The following is a 21,035-nucleotide window of genomic DNA, read 5'->3' as shown; positions in this document are numbered from 1 at the left end:
TACCTAACCTAACATCCTACAAGCCTCCATTCATTTTCTGTAATTCAACTTTCTCTACATCTGACCCTTTAGGGGTGGTATGAAAAATAAGCATGACTTACACCCCTTGTATGCGATTATCAGCTTGATACAAATCTAGGAACAGAACAAGGATCTGTATTTGGGTCTGTATACAAACACAAGGGTCTGATGTAGAGAAAGCTGGCTTGTAGGATGTTAAAACTGCTGGTGTCTGGCATGCACAGCACATACATTATTTACATTTCAACGGATAAATATAAATGTAATGTTATTAATAGTACAACACATTGTATTATAGCACCACCTAGTGGGATTTTTTTTAAGTTGCATGCAATTTACATTTCTTAAAACGCTAACAAAAACAGTACCCCTTGTTTCTAGCTATCTGCAGGGTTAGAATAGTTAGAGGGCAAGCCAGTTGGGTGCGAGTTGGGTCATGCGAGTTGTTCTCACGGCACTACGAATTTCATTTACAATCTGATTCCAAATGTATTTCTTTTTCAAATTTGCTTTCTTTTTGTGCGCCAGACACCTCCACCCCAAGCAGATGAAAAGGTAGGGGAACTCTTTATTGCAAGGTAAAAATGTCGTGACACCTTGCAGAAAACCTCTGTGCACCCCTCCCAATGAATAATCATGCATTTAAAGGAGTTTAAGTAGTATAACTTGACCAATAAAGACAGGTCAGTTTTCAGGTTCATTATTACAAAAAGCTAAAAAATTGGTTGAATGATGTGGGTCAGGTATGCGGAGCTGTTGTCTTGATGGGAGCAAGGGTTTTTGAACTTGCAGATGGGAGCTAAAACTGTTTATTCTAATTTTTTACAAAATGGTACTAAGGGGGGTATCTAATTACCCACCATAGTGCCGTGGCTGCCAAAAACAGGTTTTTAAAAAACATTTTTATCACCCCTATCCAATTAGGTCGCACGAAAAACAGCCGTAGGTGATAAGTTCCGGCTTATCGGGGCTAATTGGATAGCCCCAGTGAACCTACTATTACCATCGGTCAATTACCACAGCTAATTGATACCCCGTAAGTCACTGAAAAATCACTTTACAGACATTTTTCTGTACCCTAAAAATCTAGAAAGACCTTAATTTGCTAGATAACACATTCTGGCTATCATTTCTCTTTCATCCATCTGGGGAACGCTGCGCACTTATGAGTTAGTATGTGGGTAGGGTGTTTGGCACAGAACCTATAGAAACTAACTCCCCCCCTCCCCCCCCCCCCCCTCTAACCACTCCCACTTTCAGTCTGTCACAGAATTACCTCAGTTTTAGTTTTGTGCCTGAGGAGTACAGGCACAGATTTTTTTGGCTGTAGATTTTAGTTGGGTTTCTTTTATTCCATTTCAGTTTTCTTATATACTTAGTCCCGGTATACAGGTGACAAGTATAGTAGGAGTGGGGTTAGTTAGTTAAGGAATTTCCCACTCTACAGGGCCTCTAGTAAGCCACCATACTAAGTCACTGGGGCTTACTTATTCCGGTACTGAGATCCGAGGAGGCAATTTCCAGGTAGGACAGCCGCCCGCAACCTGCCTGGGCAGTGTTGTGCTGTTACTCCAATTAATATGTGCATTGCTGTCAGTTTGAGTTCAATGCATGTGTGTCATAGCGCTGGTTATAAGGATACTTATTAAGGGTGATGCTTGTGTGTTTCTCCACTGTCCAGTGTATCACTTCAGGGAGGCAGCAAACCTTTTGTTTGTAGGAGCTAACGGAGGGTCTCAGTCCCTCTGACGCTGCTCGTTTCACTGGAGCAACATCCCTCAGTTCAGATCGCAGAGGTCCTTTTCTTGAAGGAACTATAGGGCTCAGAGGTCCATTTCCTGAAGGGGCGGTAGCCGCTGCAGGAGGGAGGTGAGGTCTTCCCGCTTTACACTTCCCGCCCAACATCTTCTTCCCACCCGCTTTCCTCATTCTGTGGGGACGGGATTGAGCCGCAGATGCCATCTTCTCCACGCTGACTGAAGGGACACAGTGGGGGATGCTGCTCAGCACACAGCACACGCTTATACACAGGGAATCCAGCGTCTCACCCTGTTTAGTACAGGCGGGGAGCAGCAAATATCAAGTATTGCAGTGACCATGTATTATTGTACAGCTGTTTCCAATGTTGTGGAGCTAGTTTAGTTAATCTAGACTCCAGGTTCTTCTATTACTCACTCTGTGATTTATACAGGCGGGGTACATATCATTATAACACATAATTAGAGGGTAATTCTATAATAGATTTAACTCTCTATAAGGCTAGTGTATTTTCTTACTTATGGTTTACTTAATAGGCCACTGGTAGTTTTTTAACAGAGAATGGCCAGTAAACCGGACAAATCTACTAAAGGGAAAGCAGGCTCAGCTATGTATTTTGCCTGTTCTCAGTGTGGCTCCAAACTTTCAAAAGGTAGCACGGAGCCAGGTTCTCTCTGCACTTCATGTTCTGGGGCACCTGTTGCGGAGCAGCAGGGTGGCTCTGTGGATCAGTCCATGCCTTTGTGGGCCAGAAACATGGCCGATGCTATAGCTGACTTGCGGCAGTCTCAGTCAAGTTCTGATTTAGGTCAGACTTCTGAGGAGCAACCATGGGCAAGAAGTATGGGCAAGTGTCTCTCTCTGATTTAGCACAGTCTCTGAATAAAATTGTAACTGCTTCGGGTTCTACGGCTACTAAACGACCACAACCACTAACCGCTATCACGTTTCCAGATGATGAATTGGCGTCTGAAACCTTCCCCCCGGAGGAGGGTGAATTAGACCCTGAGTGGGAAGATGCCTTCGCTTGGGAAGAGGAGGAGTTATCTACAAGCTCAGGAGTCAGATTATTGATAGAAGTCAGACTCTTAACATTCAGGATACGGCTGTGGCGGAGACTTCAACAGCCTTTTTCAAACGACAGAAAAGACAAGTTACTGTTTTCCCTTCCTATACGCATTTTGTGGAAGTTTTAAAAGCGCCTTGGCTTAAACCGGACTCTCGGTTTCAGGCTCTAAAGAATTTGAAATTTCTGTATCCATTTGCAGAGGAGGAATACGAAATTCTGGGAAACGGCCCCGAAGGTTGATGCTCCTATTTCACATCTGGCAAAGGCTACTGTTATTCCTTCAGTACAATCCGTGACCTTGACGGATTCTACAGATAGAAGGATAGAGGCGAGTCTTAAATCCGTGTTTGCCTTATCAGGTATTTTTCTATGTCCAATCCTCGCTAGTGCTTGGGTCCTTAAGGCCGTGGATGACTGGCTAGCGAAGGTGGTCTCTGAAATGCAGTCTGATGATCCCTCTGAGGCTATTCAATTAGCAGAGTAGATTTCTGAAACACTTACTTATGTAGGTGAGGCCTTGCTGGATTCTGCTTCACTACAGTCACGTGTTTCTGCTCTAGCCATAACAGCAAGATGATCGCATTCCAAACCCAAAGCCAATGAGGATTCAGATTCCAAACAGACTTTAACAGCTGTTCCATTTGAAGGAGAATTTCTCTTTGGCTCGGAACTTACAAAAATTATTTCAAATACCACTGGGGGCAAGAGCTCTTTTCTTCCTGTTGCTCCCCAGAAACCTAAACCAGCAAAGTTTCGGTCCTTTCGTACTCGGGGCACGGGAGGTTTTCAGTCCTTTCGAGCCTTTTTAAGATTTCCACACAGAGGTGCGTTCCGAGGTAGAGGAACCCAGGCAACTCAGCGACCAGTCGTCAAACCTGCTGCATGACTGTTCGGGGCCTCCGGAGTGATCTTCGGTGGTGGGGGGCTCAGTTACTTCAGCTCAAAGAGGCATGGCTCCTGTCGAAACCAGATAGTTGGGTGACTGGTTGTATCCCGAGGATAAATTTTGTACCTCGAGGAGCCGGTCCCACACCAATTTTTCATCACACCTCTTCTAGGTGATCCCTCCAGACGTCAAGCACTCATTCATCCAACTCAATTTCTTTTACACAATGGAGTAATTCTTCCGGTTCCCAACCAACATCAGGGTCAGGGTTTTTACTCAAGTCTTTTTTTTTTTTTTTCTCATAAACAAACCGGACGGTTAGTTTCGGCCCATTTTGAATCTAAAGTGTCTAAATCCGTATCTCACAATTCAAAAATTCAAGATGGAATCCATTCGTTCAACCATCGGTTCCATGGAACCGGAGGAATATTTGGCATCCATAGACCTAAAGGATGTCTACCTACACGTGCCCATTATGAAGGGTCACCAACAACATCTAAGATTTGCAATTGGGACTTTCAGTTTCAAGCTCTTCCATTTGGGATCTCCACGGCCCCTCGGATGTATACAAAGATCATGGGCCCCATGGTTGCAATACTGAGGTGTCAGGGAGTCTACATCACTCCGTATTTGGACGACCTCTTGCTGAAGGCTCCATCACAGTCACTTCTTCACCAACACTTGCAACTCACAATAGATACCCTGCAATTATTTGGGTGTATAGTGAACTTGCCAAAATCGTCTCTGACTCAATCTAAAAGGATGGTGTTTTTAGGCCTCTTATTCGACACCAGGAGTCAGAAGGTCTTTCTGCCTCAGGCCAAAATTCAGGATTTGCAATCCAGGATTTGGTCTTTTCTACGATTACCATGGGTTACAGTTCTCCGGTGAATACAGGTATTGGGCAAGATGGTAGCAACGTTCGAGGCAGTACCATATGCCTGATTTCATGCTCGACCTATCCAATCTCAGATTCTCTACTGTTGAACTTGAACATCTGGACTTACAGTTGTTCCGCTCGTCATTTCGGACACGTCAGTCGCTCCTTTCGTGGCTTCACAGTCACAATTTCACCAAGGGGACACAGTTCAATATTTGGACCTGGTTGATGGTTACCACGGCCACCAGCCTCACAGGTTGAAGGGCGGTGTTTAAATCTCAACATTTCCAAGGTCTCTGGACAAACCAGGAAACAAAACTGTAGATCAACATTCTGAAATTGAGAGCAATCCATTATGCTCTCTTTCAGATACAATCCTCTGTCCGAGGTCATCCCGTACGCATTCAATTGGACAATGCCATGGTGGTGGCTTACATCAACAGGCAAGGGGGAACTTGCTGTTGGAGAGCCCTGAAATACGTCTCACATTTTACAGTGGGCGGAACGTTGGGTTCCGCTCATCTGAGTTCACATTCCAGGTGTGGAAAATTGGAATGCAGACTACTTAAGCCGTCGCACGATTCATCCAGGGGAGTGGGAGCAATCGGGAAGTCTTTCTTTCTCTGGGAACCCCCGACATAGACCTCATGGCGTCTCATCTAAACAAAAAACTTCCTCATTACGGATCATGAGCTCAGGATCCTCAGGCAATGCTGATCAATGCTTTAACAGCTCCATGACGGTTTCATCTGGCCTATGTATTTCCGCCGTTTCCTCTGATTCTACGTCTGCTTCAGCTCCTCAAATGAGAGGGACTACCAGTCATTCTCATAGCTCTGGACTAGCCTCGTCTCCAATGGTACACCCTTCTACACAGCTTGGTGACAAGGGAACCATACTGTCTGCCTCTACGACCAGACCTTCTACTTCAAGGGCCTTGTCGCCGCCACAATTTATCTTGTCTGGTTTTGACGGCATGGTTCTTGAATCCAGTATTCTAAGGGCTAAGGGTTTATCTCGACCAGTGGTGAAAACTATGCTCCAAGCTCGGAAGCCAGTCATATCTCGATATTATCACAGGGTGTGATGTATTTACGTTGCTTGGTGTGAAAAACGCGGGTTGTCGCCGGGTCTCTTTCATTTAACTCGATTGCTGCCCTTCCTTCGGATGGTCTGATGAAGGGACTTTGTCTTTCCTCACTTAAAGGGCAGGTTTCCACTCTCTGTAGTTTTTCAGAAGAGATTGGCTCTCATTCCGGAAGTCCAGACATTTCTTCAGGGGGTACTCAGGATTCAGCCTCTGTTTGTTCCCCCAGTCCCTCCTTGGGATTTTAAATTTAGTTCTAAAAGCTCTTCAGAAATCTATTTGAACCTCCTAGATTCTGTTGAATTGCGGTTCCTGACTCTTAAGGTGTTTTTTCTTTTGGCCATTGCTCCGGCCAGACGTGTGTCAGAGTTGACGGCCTTTTCTTGCAGTCCACCTTTGTTAATCTTTCATGATGATAGAGTGGTCTTGCGTACGAAGCCTTCCTTCTTGCCGAAGGTTGTCTCTGCTTTCCGCTTGAATCAGGATATTGTTCTTCCAGCGTTTGTTCCAGATTCCTCAAGAGACTATGGTCACTTGGCATTACTGGATGATGTTAGGGCTTTACGCATTTATTTGTCCCATACGGAATCTATTCGCCATACAGATATGTTGTTGATTCTAACTGAAGCACCCAAACAGGGGTTGGCTGGTTTCTAAAAACACGGTGGCTCATTGGGCGACTTCTGCTATTCGGCAGGCCTATGTATCCTCTTTGGTTCCCGTTCCTGACCCACTGAGGGCTCATTCGACTAGGGCCATTGGGGCCTGCTGAGCTGTCTGTGTACCCATTCAATGTACCCAATGAACAGCTGTGTAGAGCTGCGACCTGGTCGTTCATGCATACCTTTACAAAGTTTTACCGTTTTCATACTTTCGGTTTGAAGTCTGCCTCTGTTGGGTGTCAGATTTTACAGACTGCTCTACCGTCTGGTTCTCCCTCCTCTAATTAGCTTTCTTTGGGAAATCCCATCGGTAAGTGCACAGCGTCCCCCAGATGGATGAAAGAGAAAATAGGATTTTGCTTACCTACCGGTAAATCCTTTTCTCGTAGTCCGTAGAGGATACTGGGGTCCACATTAGTACCATGGGGTATAGATGGGTCCACTAGGAGCCATGGGCACTTTAAGAAATTGATAGTGTGGGCTGGCTCCTCCCTCTATGCCCCTCCTACCAGACTCAGTCTAGGAAACTGTGTTCGAGGAGACGGAAATACTTTGAGAGAAGGATATAAAAGGGTAGTGTCGAGATTCCGAACAAGCACACAAACTAGAGGAAAGCCAAGCTAACCAAACTTTAAACCATGAACAGCAACCGCTGAACCAACAATACTTAACCAAGTAACAGTGCAGGAAGAAACTAAGTACTGGGCGGACGCCCAGTATCCTCTACGGACTATGAGAAAAGGATTTACCGGTAGGTAATCAAAATCCTATTTTCTCTTACGTCCTAGAGGATACTGGGGTCCACATTAGTACCATGTGGATGTACCAAAGCTCCCAAACCGGGTTGAAAAGTGCTGAGGTTCTTGCAGAACGGATTTACCAAACTGAACATCCTCAGAGGCCAAAGTATCGAACTTGTAGAACTTAGAAAACGTGTTCGAACCTGACCAAGTAGCTGCTCGGCAGAGCTGTAAAGCAGAGACCCCCCTGTGAGGATATCGGGTGACCTGGGTATCCTGGGGTTCAGGGGTCACACTGTGGAGCCGGTTGTAATGAAAATCAAGGTGATCTTTATTCAGGGAGACCCAGAAATCCAGTGAACAGCAAGCAGGGTTATACTAATAATGTCCACTCAGAATTCAGCAAAGTCCTTACCAGCTGCTGTATATCTACTCCAGGCCTGGGCAGTAATGACAGCTGTAGCAGGGCACACAGAGTGACTGGTCACTGATGACACTGAGAGGGGACGACACCCCAACCTCCAGTGAGTCTAGCTGTGCACCATCACCTCCACACACACACACACACACACACACACACACACACACACACACACACACACACACACACACACACACACACACACACAGTCTCCTTCTCCCAGCCACTTCATCACTCCCACAATTCTCCCTTGCTGGTTTCTTCTCTCTCTCCTCCTTTCTGATTGGTGGATAATGCTGCCAGTCTTTCCAGAGGGGAAGGAGGAGGGCTTTTCTAAAAGGAACACTCCCCTGCTGTCTGCTTCTGGGATACTTCCTGTGTGTGACTTCTGCAGACCCGAGGGCTTCAATTTAAGAACTCAGAACTTGGGCCATAGGATTAACTCTTTCCTTTTTAACATGAAAGCAAGTCCTAGACATCCCTTTCCCTGGTCTCCTCACCCCCCCCCCCTCCCCCGGGCAGCCGCCCAGGATGAACCCACCGACCTAGTAGAGTGGGCCTGTACAGATCTTGGACATGGCAAACCTGCCGTGGAATAAGCATGCTGAATAGTAATCCTGATGCAGCGCACAATTGTCTGGGATCATACAGAACAAACAGCGAGTCAGATTTTCTGTGACGAGCTGTCCTCTTCACATAGATCTTCAAAGCCCTCACGACATCCACAATAGGTTGGTTGATATGAAACGGAGACACCACCTTTGGAAGAAATTGCGGACGAGTTCTGAGTTCAGATCTATCTTCATGAAAAATCAAATAGGGGCTTATGTGCGATAACGCCCCCAAGTCCGACACACGCCTCGCAGAAGCCAAGGCCAACAGCACAAAGGGTGGTTGGGTGTGCAGAACCCCCTTCAAAAATGTCTCTCAGGGAGAGAAGCCAATTGTTTCTGGAAGAAAATGGATAAGGCCAAAATCTGGACTTTTATGGAGCTCAAACGTAGGCCCACATCCACACCTGACTGCAGAAAAAGGAGAAAATGTCCCAGTTGAAATTCCATCACAGGAAATTTCCTGTTCTCACACCAAGAGACATATTTTTTCCAAATATGGTGGTAATGTTTAGACGTTACCCCCTTTCTGGCTTGGATCAGGGTTGGAATAACCCTATCCGGGATCCCTTTCCAGGCTAGAATTTGACGCTCAACCTCCATGCCGTCAAACGTACCCGAGGTAAGTCTTGATAGATGAACGGCCACTGTTGGAGAAGGTCCTCGCGAAGAGGTATAGGCCTCTGGTCCTCCAGGAGTATCTCCAGTATGTCCGCATACCAGGCCCTTCTTGGCCAGTCCGGAGCAATGAGAATTGCTTGAACCTTTTCCCTTTTTATTCTTTTGAGAATCTTTTGGGATCAATGGGAGTGGTGGAAACATGTACACCATCTGGTAGACCCATAGAGTCACGAGAGCGTCCACCGCCACTGCTTGCGGATCCCTCAACCTGGAACAATTCCGCTTGAGCTTCTTGTTGAGACGAGAGGCCATCATGTCGATTTGTTGCCTTCCTCACCGACATGTCAAGTTCCCGAACACCTCCGGGTGGAGGTCGTGTCTGCTGAGGAAGTCTGCTTCCCAGTTATCTACTCCTGGAATGAAGATGCCACAGCGTGTCTTTCTGCCCAGAGGAGAATCCTTGTTACCTCTGACATTGCTGCCCTGCTCTTCGTTCCGCCTTGTCTGTTTATGTACGTTACTGCTGTCACATTGTCCGACTGAACCTGAATGGCTTGATCTTGAAGAAGATGCGATGCCTGTAGAAGGGTGTTGTATATGGCCCTTAGTTCCAGAATGTTGATTGGAAGAATGGCTTCCTGACTTGACCATTTTCCTCGGGACTGTTCCCCTTGGGTGAATGCTCCCCAACCTCTGAGGCTTGCGTCTGTGATTAGCAGAATCCAATTTCGAATCCCGAACCTTCGACCCTTGGTCAGGTAAGAAATCTGAAGCCACCACAGAAGAGAAATCCTGGATTTTGGGGACAGATGGACCTTCTGGTGCATGTGTAGATGTGATCTGGACTACTTTTTCAACAGATCCAGTTGGAAGGGCCTTGCATGGAACCTTCCGTACTGTAGCGCCTCGTAGGCGGCTACCATCTTCCCCAGAAAGCGAATGCATAGATGCACCAATATCTGGGTTGGTTTCAGAACATCCAGCACCATCGACTGGATCACCAATACCTTTTACAATGGAAGGAATACCTTCTGCGCCTCTGTACCAATATCAACCCCAGGAACAAAAGTCTCCTCCGTGTTGGGTCCAGATGAGATTTTGGTAGGTTCAAAATCGACCCATGATCCTGGAGGAGTCTAGTTGAGAGGGCAATGTTGACTAACAACTTCTCCCTGGATGGTGATTTTATCAGCAGAACGTCCAGGTATGGTATTATGTTCACTCCCTGTTTGCGGAGGAGAAACATCATCTCTGCCATTACCTTGGTGAACACCTTCTGTGCCGTCGAGAGGCCAAATAGCAGGGCCTGGAACTGGTATTGACAGTCCTGTTAGGCAAACCTTAGATAAGCTTGATGAGTCGGCCAAATCGGAATATGAAGGTACGCATCCTTGATATCCAGAGACACCAAGAATTCCCATTCCTCCAGACCTGAGATCACCACTCTCAGAGACTCCATCTTGAACTTGAACACCCGTAAGTACGGATTCAACGACTTGAGATTTAAAATGGGCCTTACCGAACCGTCCGGTTTCGGAACTACAAACAGGTTGGAATAATAACCCTGGTTTTGCAGCTTTAGTGGAACTGGAACAATGACCTGAGTCTGTACCAGTTTCTGAATTGCTTTCTGTAAAGTCATACTTGCTTCTTGAGAAGCTGGTAAGCTTGATTTGAAGAATCTGTGAGTGGGAGTTCCTGAAACTCCAGCCTGTAGCCCTGGGCTATAAGATCTTTGACCCAGAGATCCTGGCATGACATTGCCCATATGTGACCGAAGAATCTTCCAGGCAGTGCGGTACACCGTCATGCCGAAGGCTTAGAGGAAGCATAACCGGGGTTCTGTTCCTGTGAACCTGCAGCTGCTGGTTTTCTGGGTTTACCTCTATTGCCTTTGAAGGCCATAAAAGAACCTTTGGTTTTGTTTTTAAACTTTGCTGTCCGAAAGGACTGCAGAGTTGGAGCAGTGTAGGATTTTCTAGCCGGGGGGCTGCAGAAGGAAGGTATGTAGACTTACCCGCCGTAGCCTTGGATATCCATGTATCCAGTTAATCTCCAAAAAGGGCTTTACCTGGAAGGTAGGCTTTCCATGCCTTTCCTGGAATCCGCATCTGCAGTCCACTGGCATAGCCACAAGCCCCTGCGTGTTGACACTGCCATGGCAGTAGTGCGTGCATTGAGTAAACCAATTTCCTTTATGGCCTCCACCATAACAGTTAACTTACTCCTACTGTACATCATATACAGGATTCTGCTATGTCCCCCCTGGATAAGGAATCTAACCCGTCCAATTAGATTACCTGACCATTTTGCAATTGCCCTAGAGATCCATGCACAAGCTATAGTTGGTCTCTGGGCCACCCCCGCAGCTGTGTTCAGAGATTTGAGAGTGGTCTCAATCTTGCGGTCTGCAGCATCCTTTAAGGAAGCTGCCCCAGGAACAGGTAAAACTATCTTACGTGACAGCCTAGAAACTGATGCATTAACTATCGGTGGGTTTTCCCATTTTTTCCTATCATCCTGAGTAGCCGTTTTGGGACCTGAAACTTCTTGTCAGGATTTACCCAAGTTGCTTCAAATAGGGAATTTTAATTCCTTAGATGCAGGGAAAGTAGCTGAGGATTTCTTTTTTACATTAAAATAAGATTTCTCCTCGTCCTCTGACACATTATCAGGAATGTGCAGGACATCTCTAATAGCTTCTATCAGGGCCTGCGACAAAGCTCATCCTCATCATCAACCATCATCATCCCCACTTAATAGGGCTCAGTACACCAGATTACTACTTCCCCCCCCCCCCCCCCCCCCCCCCCCCTTTTGTAGGAGCCCCTGGTACCGCTGAGGTGTTCTGGAGTCCTTGTGGAGGAGCTGCGTTTTCCGGTCAGGCTGCCTGCTGTAAGCTGCAGAAGGAAAAATGGCGCTGGTGAGCTGCTGGTTCCGCTCATAGTGAAGTCCCTGCCCCCTTAATGGCACACGGCCTTGCCACTTTTTATACTGGCTGAGGTGACAGAATAAGGGTTACAGTGGGTTAAAAAAAAAAACTGTAATATGTGCCAGTAGTGGGTAACATTGGTTCCAGCCGCCCCTCACAACGGTCACACAGTGCCCATGAAGCCTAGAGCGCAGCGTGCATGCAGCACTGCGCTCCTACCCTGATGCCGCCATTACCATCGGCGACCCGCTAACCGGGACGCCAGCGACCTACTCACCACTCTTCAGTCTTCTGGCTCTGTTAGGGGTGGCGGTGGCGTGCTGTGGGTCTGTACGCTCGCCGTGGTGGGGCTTGCGAATAGGACCCTCAGGAGCTCAGTGTCCTGTCAGTGGGGTACGGGATAATTAGTCCTAGAGAGGTTGGGCAGTCTCCCCCCCCCCCCCCCCCCAAGTCCCACGAAGCAGGCAGTCTGGTGCCAGCCAGACCTGCCTGAAAATAATAAAATAGAAAATAAATGCAGAAAACTCTTCAGGAGCTTCCCAAGCGTGACCAGCTCCTCCGGGCACATTTTCTAAACTGAGTCTGTTAGGAGGGGTATAGAGGGAGGAGCCAGCCCACACTATCAATTTCTTAAAGTGCCCATGGCTCCTAGTGGATCCGTCTATACCCCATGGTACTAATGTGGACCCCAGTATCCTCTAGGACGTAAGTGAAAAAGATTTTTATTTGCTTACCATAAAATCTCTTTATCTGATTCTATCGGGGGACTATATAGTCAAAATCGCAAGAAAAGTTAGTTCAGATTGCAAGGTGAAAGTCACCTTGCGGTACCGCCAGGTCGCCATCGCAAGAAAAGATAGACTGTGCAGGCAAGTCAATCCTTACTAGATCGGTGTACTATCTAGTTTATCTCGCATGTCAATGACATCTCACATAAGCCAAAATCTCACATAAGCCAAAATCGTAAGCACACAGTCCATATCTCAAGAAAAGTTAGTCAAAATCTGTGCTATCTGGGCTCCGGAGAGTTCAAGGGAAATCGCAAGTGAAAATCGGGCATAGCAAGGATCTCACCGTGTGTACACACCCTTAATGTGCCTTGATGAGGACCACAGTCGGGAAATACTGCCATAGACGTTGGTTGGAGAATAGTGCATCTTATTGCAGCAGTGTGCTCTCTCTCCCTCTCTTAGCTCTACCTAAGCATGGTGGTGGGGTGGGAAGGGGGGGGTCACTGATGCTAGATGTAAACTAGGAATTTTTTGCGGTACAATGCATTGCCAAGCAGCAACATGAAGGGGGAAAAAAATGTAGCATAAATAACAAACATTACAAGTATGAGTTCATACTGCACATTGCAACTGTATGATAGGCTCTATATATTATACATGTTAGACTTTTTATATATTGTTCAGCTGGTGGACAGCTAGTGGGAAGAAGCTTTTAATGGATCTGTTCGACTTCGCGGGATTGGACCTGTAGCATCTGCCTGATGAAAGCAGTTCAAACAGTTTGTGACCTGGGTGCTGCATATCTACCACGATTTTCTCCGCTCGCTACCTGACCCTTGACTGGTATAGTTCCTGGACGGGAGGGAGGTCAGCCCCAACGATCTTTTCAGCTGTCTTCACCACCCTTTGCAGCCTTTGTCTGTCACTCTCATTGGCAGCTCCATACCAGATTGTGATCGAGGAACATAGCAGTGCACAATTGCATATAAGGATTTTTCTTTTTCATGCGGCCCACACAATCTTAGACTTTGATTGGCCCAACTGGGGTCTTGAGTTTGCCATATCTAATTTGGGACATGCTGACCACCTAACGATACCCCCCAGATGTCCCAATTTTTGTGGCATATTCCTGCTTTTTGGGCACTGTCTCTGTGTCGCACCTGTGGGCCGCTGTGAACCATGGGAGAAGGAAAGATTGGGGCTCTCTCACTCACTGATGGTCTGCATAAGAGAGCAGCGGTGAATGGATGCCATGTGCATGTGGGAGCTGCTGGGGGCCACCCCCAGCGAGACCAGGAACAGAGTTGTGATCGGCCTTCACTCCAATTGCATCTTGTAACTGGATGTACTGCTAACTATGTAGATGGCTAATTTCTAATGCCTTCAGTTTCACTGTGTGCGTGAATGTGAAAAAAGTAAAGGTCAATAGAGGGTGACATTTCTTTAGCTAGATCCTGGTTGCAATCTTTAACAAGGATTTCATGGGGCATATAAATTTGTCCTTTCTGTAACCTGATTTTTCCCTGAAATATTAGATAAAAATAAAAAACAGATGTTAAACCTATGCTAGACCATTATTTCTCAGGTAACACAGGCAGTATTGGCAGGGCCGTCTTAACAGCAGTGTGGGCCCCTGGGCACAGCAATGCACTGGGGCCCCTACCCATCCTCTATGGGAGGGGGGTGCTATCAGCGGCAGCTTTGATGTCCCGCGGGCGGTATGGAATGTTCTATCTTCCGCTCAGCATGTAGGACCTGGAGCAGTAATTTCTGCTAATTACTCCTTTACTGCACAGATGGGGTGGGAGGGAGAACACTAAACTGTAGAAGGTGGCATTGGGCTGAATGAAGGGGCCCCGGTACATGACTTCCAGGGTGGTATGGCGTGTTTAATACGTAAGGGAGGGGTCGACAGTGGAGTGGGCTTAATATTTATCATTTTCTGGTCAGACAGCAGCTTGCTTGATTGCAGATATCTCAAGTTCCTGGAAAAAAAATTCTTAGCTTTGAATGGGATAAAAAAATTAGAGTGTCTCACTTGTCAAGAGGTACTGGGGACTTGGAGATCAGAGTTCAGGAGCCAGAGCAATCCACCAACAAATATATAAAACTGCATATTAGGCGTGTGGAGCTTGAGCAGGGACCAGCTGCTTGAAGGCTGATATCTCTGGCTCTTGGCACAGTAGAGACAGGCTGCTATTGTCCACTGAAAGTGGAGAGTCTCAGCTTTTGAAATGTACCCTCAGAAAAACTCTAAGTCATACAGAGCCTGAGATATCTGGCTGGGAAGAGCAATTACCAGGCTTGGATGGGGACCACTGCTTTGAAGTCAGATATCTCTGGTTCCCTCTGACCGATTTTAAAAAATCTGGTACCCGTGGAAAGAGGAGACCATCAGCTATCAGCCTAGGGCCCTTAGACTCCTGGGGCCCTTGGGCAAGAGCCCATTGAGCCCATACGAAAAGACGGCCCTGAGTATTGGCATCGGTATTATAGTAAAAAGGTAGACAAGACTTACCATTTTTATCTGCAGTTACACTAGGTAAGTGGATACATGTTGTTGGATTGATGGTGTATTTCCAATCTAGTCTATGGTTTTTCTCTCTTCTTTCACTACAGCGCTTAGAAAATTCCCCTTTAAATTTGTTACATGTTTCTTCAGTTAGGAACCTAGAATAATGTATGTTATCTTAGTGCTTTCAAACTGAAGGGCTATACATGGCAGATAATAAACAGCTACCATAATTCTAAGTGTAATAAAAACATCTGCGAAACTCCGGTGCGGTGGGATAGGTGAGTGTTCTGCTGCCACAAAACCTAACCAGTTTTCTCACCTGGTATGCAAAACATGATATACAATAAGTTGATAGTTTTCGGCGCTGAACACTACGTGGTGAGTTGGGGTGAGATAAGAAAAAGTTCAAGGAGGGTATAGGTCGAAGAGGGTAAGAAAAGAATAATTCACTATGTATACAAAATATTTTTTTTATAATTACATTGGTGTTTATTTCCTGCAACAAGTGTTTAAAAGCACACAAATGCTATGTATTCTTTTCCTATTCTAGGAATTCATAGATATGACGACAAAGTAATACACACAATAATAATATATGTTGCAGACCACGTCTAGTCTGCCTCAGAGACGATAAAAACATTTTTCATAATAAAAACTGTCTTTAAAAGCGCGTTTAGTAAGATATGGGGTAACACGGTGTGCAAATGTCCAGAAAACTGTTATCCTTAGCCTAAAAGAGAGGTTATAGGTGTAGAAAAGGTCCAGTTTTAACTACCCCAGCAACACTGTTCTCTCTGTTGTACAGAGCCACTAATTGTAGTTGGATAGGTGTAGTTCAACAGGTAATGCAAAGTCCGGTAGTGCTAAATAGTTCCTCTGTGCTCTATATTAGAAGCACTCGCCCTGCTTGCTGGGTCCCCGTTCAGGGTTGGTAAGAGCGCTACCCCATTATCCCATTTGGGTGGTCCAGATGGCTGTTTATTGACAATGAATGCATACAGTGAGTAATAATAGACTGTCCGGGAAGAGGGTGTTGCTATCTGTGGCTATTCAGGAGGGGGATTGGGAAGGGGTGGGTGGATTTATCAGGCACAGGCCCTTACAATCCTGGGGCCCATGGGCAACTGCCAATCGAGCCGAATAGAAGAGATGGCCCTGTATATGTGTGTATTTATATATATATATATATATATATATATATATATATATATATATATATATATATATAAATAGCAGTCCCGCAGCAGCAATCTAGCATGCAGCACAGGGACGCCCTACTCTCCTCCAGGCTCAAGTAAGTGTTATATTTTGAGTGATTTATTTATTCTTTACATCTATTGAGATGAGATACGGATGCAGTTTTTGTGATCTTTATGCAGCATGTCGTTTAGACCGTGACCCTGTAGCTGTACCTAGGTAGCAGGACCTGTTTGAACAGGTATGTGAGTAAATATTTTTTATGATGCACTAGAAAGCACCTTTGGCTCACTCTGAGTATAACTCATTGTTAAAATTTGAATTTTAGATGTATATTCTATACCTACTTCCTAGACCAGTATGGCTGCGTCATGATATGCTACCTCATTGTGTTATACACCTCTGATTAAGTCTGATCTGATCACAGGTGAGCTTTATGTTTTTTATATCACAAGGTACTATGAGTCTGGGAGGCTCTGGCACAGGTGATGGTGGTGAATCTGAGTATATTATTAAGGTTTGACACATTTGGTCTTGGTGATTGGCTTCACAGTTGAATTCATTCTGGGAAGCTTCAGCAGATGTGATTTGGCCTGGGAGGCACAGTTCCCTGCATAAGTGAATATGTCTATACTTTGTTGTTTTTTTCACAGACACTTGATTATGATGAATGATGTTAACCTAAAGAGCTATTAGTCTTGAAAAAGGTTCGTCATACGGACCGAAACGTCGACTCATCAGGCTTTCCGATTTTCACAATAAAATCTTTTTATGAAAAGACTTCATTTATTAATGGCGAGAGTGCACCTTCCACTTCGTGGAAATTTTGTTGTTCAAGTGGACCTGACCGGGTTCATTAGGAGCACCCGCAACGTTGGAATTTATGGGATGAGAGTGCAGGATCACCGTGGATATAGAGTTGGGCCCACAGAAAGTGGACCAGATTTCCTGACACCCATCTGAAAAAGTTGGACTTTTTGCACATGTGCAGGGACTCTTCTAGTCCTGCAGACCATTAACGCATAAGGGACTGTTTTCTCTTTACTTTTACTATATAATTTGTTTATTTTCTTTATTATTATATATTTTTTTGGATTATTTTCTGTCATATTTGTACCCTGTTATTGTAGTTAAGACCCTATCATTGGCACTCTTTGCTTGCACTGTGGTTCAAAAGATTTCCATTAGGGCTTTTTTACTCCATAGGATGTCACAATCCGGAGTATATCTATTAGATGACGGATTATTATCCCAGGCAGAAGGGGGCACTGTCTCCTTTACAGAAGAGGAAGTTGAAAAACTCCTATTTGATAAGTTAGATTTTGAAGCCTTACCTTCAGACACCCCTATTGATGTATTCTATAAAGTTTTGAAACAGCGACAGAGAGAGGTTGACTTGACCTTGCACGGCCAATTCCTCTCTGAATATCACAGACGTAAGCAGTTACCTAGAGGATTCCGAATAGCCAATATTCCCACATTAGGAAGAAATAACCCCACATTTTGTAGCAGATGGTGTGGGGTTCTTAATAAATGTTCGCTTGATCTTATGGCCCTCGTTATAGAGGAGGTTGGTTTTGAACTTAAAAAGATTAAGATAGATATTGAGACCACAAACATTACAGCACTTCCAACACTTCGGGATGATAAATCCCAAAATTGGACAGATCGTTTACAAACTCAAGTTGATAACTATAAAAAAGAATTACTCTCTTTCAAACGTAAAAAATTACTAACAGTGACCAACGATTATTTAAACCACACAGTATACCGTTGGCTCCTTGGCAACTCAGAGGATTCCGGTAGGCGTTATCCACGGAGGCGTAGAACTCAGATGTTTCCCAAAGAATTTGGGTCTTCTGTTTCCACCTCCGACGCTGATTACACCGAAGGACCCTCAGATTCAGTTAATTTTTTAGAGTCCGGACCGGACAATACCACCGGACCCGGCAAATTCCTCAGAAGCGGCACCGACCGCACACGAGGAGGGGTGGCGGTCAAGCGAAGAGGGCGACAGAAACGCAAGTAAACACCGTTTTCAATTTGTCTTCCAAACAATTAAATGAGGCTGAAATAAAACTTTTATCCAGAGGGCTAACGTTTGTGCCAGTCTGTAAAACACAAACTTTCACTAAATTAGTGGACCAATATAAGTTTGGCAGGTCTATGAGGCTCCGTGAATATTTTTCAGATAAATCTACCGTTGGGGAAAAGAGTAGATTCCGTGGTAAATCTAATTTTGACCCCCCATCCTCAAATTCAAGTATTAAAACATTTTTGAGATTAGTACAATCTGACATTGAGTCAGACCAAGCACCTAAGATGCATGACAATTTGACTCCCCCCGAACGTTTGGCTCTTAAAGCCCTTAGAGATAATACCTCTATAGTTATCCGTCCTGCGGATAAAGGGGGTGCGGTCGTTGTCCAGGATTGGGCTGACTATGACCAGGAAATCTTACGACAACTAGCGGACGCTAGTACGTATAGACCACTAGATAGCAATCCAATGATGAAAATAAAGAGTAAGGTTGATTCTACCATCCAATTCGGCTATGAACAGGGTTGGATAAATGATGATTTAAAAAACTTTCTGAGAGTTGAGCACCCCAAATGCCCAATACTTTATACCCTCCCGAAAATACATAAAACCTTGGTCCATCCCCCTGGAAGGCCTATCATAGCTGCCGACGGGTCCATTTTACAACCATTAGCTATTCTAGTTGACAGCATTTTGCAACCACTGGTATTAAACATTGAAAGCTATCTAAAGGATACTGGCGACTTTTTGACCCAGTTACATGGGGTACAGGTGGATGGAGAAAATTTGATGTTGGCATCCTTAGATGTCTGTTCGTTATACACAGTAATTCCGCACCAATTAGGGCTTGACACCATTAAGAAACATCTGCTGAAGGTTGAGAACCTTGAATTCCCCATTGAATTCATACTAGAACTTACTGAATTAGTATTAACTCAAAATCATTTCCTTTATAAGGATAAATATTTTTTGCAAGTCGCAGGCACTGCAATGGGGTCTAATTTGGCCCCTGCCTATGCCAATCTTTATATGGCCGATTATGAGAACTCACACTTATTGCCAAATTATGGCCATAAGATTATCTTCTACCGAAGATTTATTGACGACATTTTTCTACTTTGGCGGGGCACTGAATTTGAGTTCATTCGTATGGTCGAGGAATTAAATGCATTAGACAGCCCTATTCGTTTGACACATACCATCTCCCCCACCCAAATCAACTTCCTTGATGTCACAATTATTAAAACAGAGGTTGGTTTTATCTCCACGGTCTTCCGTAAATCTACAGATCGAAATCTGCTATTACAGGCGGATAGCTTTCACCCCCCGGCCTTAAAAGAAAGCCTTCCCATTTCACAGTATCTACGAATCATGCGCATCAATTCCGACCTTGATCGTAGAAACATACAGTGTACTGAAGTGACCTCTCGATTTTTGGATCGTGGATACACACCAAAAACATTAGCTAAATGTCTGAAAAGAGCCACCAAGATCTTTTTAGGTCAACAGAGTAGGACAAATAAAAGCACAGACCGTATGATTTTCCCCACGCAGTTCGATAACTCCACCACGATACGCAAATCATTAAGAAAGCACTGGCCAATTGTGGCCTCAGACGCCAATCTTCCCTTTTCCAAAATGAACACACCCATGGTAGCCTATCGTAGAGGCGCGAATCTCAGACAACTATTGATGCGCCCCACCATGTTCCCTAAAAAGGATTTAACTCCATTTCAAGTGATGCAGTCCAGACCAGGCAGCTACTCTTGTGGTAGCTGCACTACATGTAGATCTATGTTGACTGGCCCAGTGTTTTATCACCCTCATTCTGGTAAGGTGATTAAGCTAAAATATCATTTACACTGCCGGTTAGACCACGTAATTTACATACTTAAATGTCCCTGTGGGTTAGTATATGTAGGTCTGACCACACGGCCTTTTCGTGACCGGATGGCTAACCATCGGTCCTCGATTCATACTGCATTGATCACAGGCAAAACTGATAAACCGGTAGCCAGGCACTTTTTATCTGCCAAACATCAAGTAGCTAGTTTAAAGTGCAAATTGATAGATTGGATCCCACCATGTCCGACTGGAGGCGACCGGACCCTGTTGTTGAAGAGATGCGAAAGCTATTGGATACATCGGTTGGACACGGTCTCCCCCAGAGGACTTAATGAATCCAATCCATTTAATGTGTTTTTGTAACACCGTTCAATAGCTTTTCCTGTTTCGGTGCCCATTCATTTATACAAAATGTTTAGGTAAATACTGAATTGGTATTATTAAGAACATTTGACATATACTAATGTTGTTGAGGATGATTATTTCCACTTTATGTTGAATTGACCACATTAGGCTATGATACTGAGTTCGATCTAACTGTATGAAGCATTGGTTATTTGATACTTCGATGTAGAGTACATATTGGTAGCCTAATTCTAACAGGCTGCAATGGTCTAGATCACAGGTTCTCAAACTCGGTCCTCAGGACCCCACACGGTGCATGTTTTGCAGGTCTCCTCACAAAATCGCAAGTGAAATAATTGGCTCCACCTGTGGACCTTTTAAAATGTGCCAGTGAGTAATTAATACACCTGTGCACTTGCTGGGTTACCTGCAAAACATGCACTGTGTGGGGTCCTGAGGACCGAGTTTGAGAACCACTGGTCTAGATCAAGATATAAGTTCACAATTTTTTATTTTTTATTTATTATTATTATTATTATTATTATTATTATTATTATTATTTTTTTCTCACCATTTTTTTCTCACTCATTTTCATTCCTTTCATTTTTTTTTTTTTTATTTTTTTTTTTTTTTTTTTATTTAATTTTATTTTTATTATTTTTATTATTATGCTG

At 44.8% G+C, this 21,035-nt stretch overlaps 1 protein-coding gene across 1 annotated transcript in view; it reads right to left on the bottom strand.

Moving 5' to 3' along the window:
- LOC134934579 (uncharacterized) overlaps positions 1 to 21,035 on the bottom strand; it is a 157,004-nt gene that overhangs the window by 2,426 nt on the left and 133,543 nt on the right. The window contains exon 7 of the mRNA XM_063929987.1: positions 14,938 to 15,089. Coding sequence (XP_063786057.1) covers positions 14,938 to 15,089 — 152 coding nt within the window. The remainder of the gene's footprint in view (positions 1 to 14,937; positions 15,090 to 21,035) is intronic.

This window comes from Pseudophryne corroboree, chromosome 6, assembly GCF_028390025.1.
Source record: "Pseudophryne corroboree isolate aPseCor3 chromosome 6, aPseCor3.hap2, whole genome shotgun sequence".
NCBI lineage: Eukaryota > Metazoa > Chordata > Amphibia > Anura > Myobatrachidae > Pseudophryne > Pseudophryne corroboree.
Note: the sequence above shows the minus strand (reverse complement) of the source record. Positions and strands in the feature narration are given on the sequence as shown.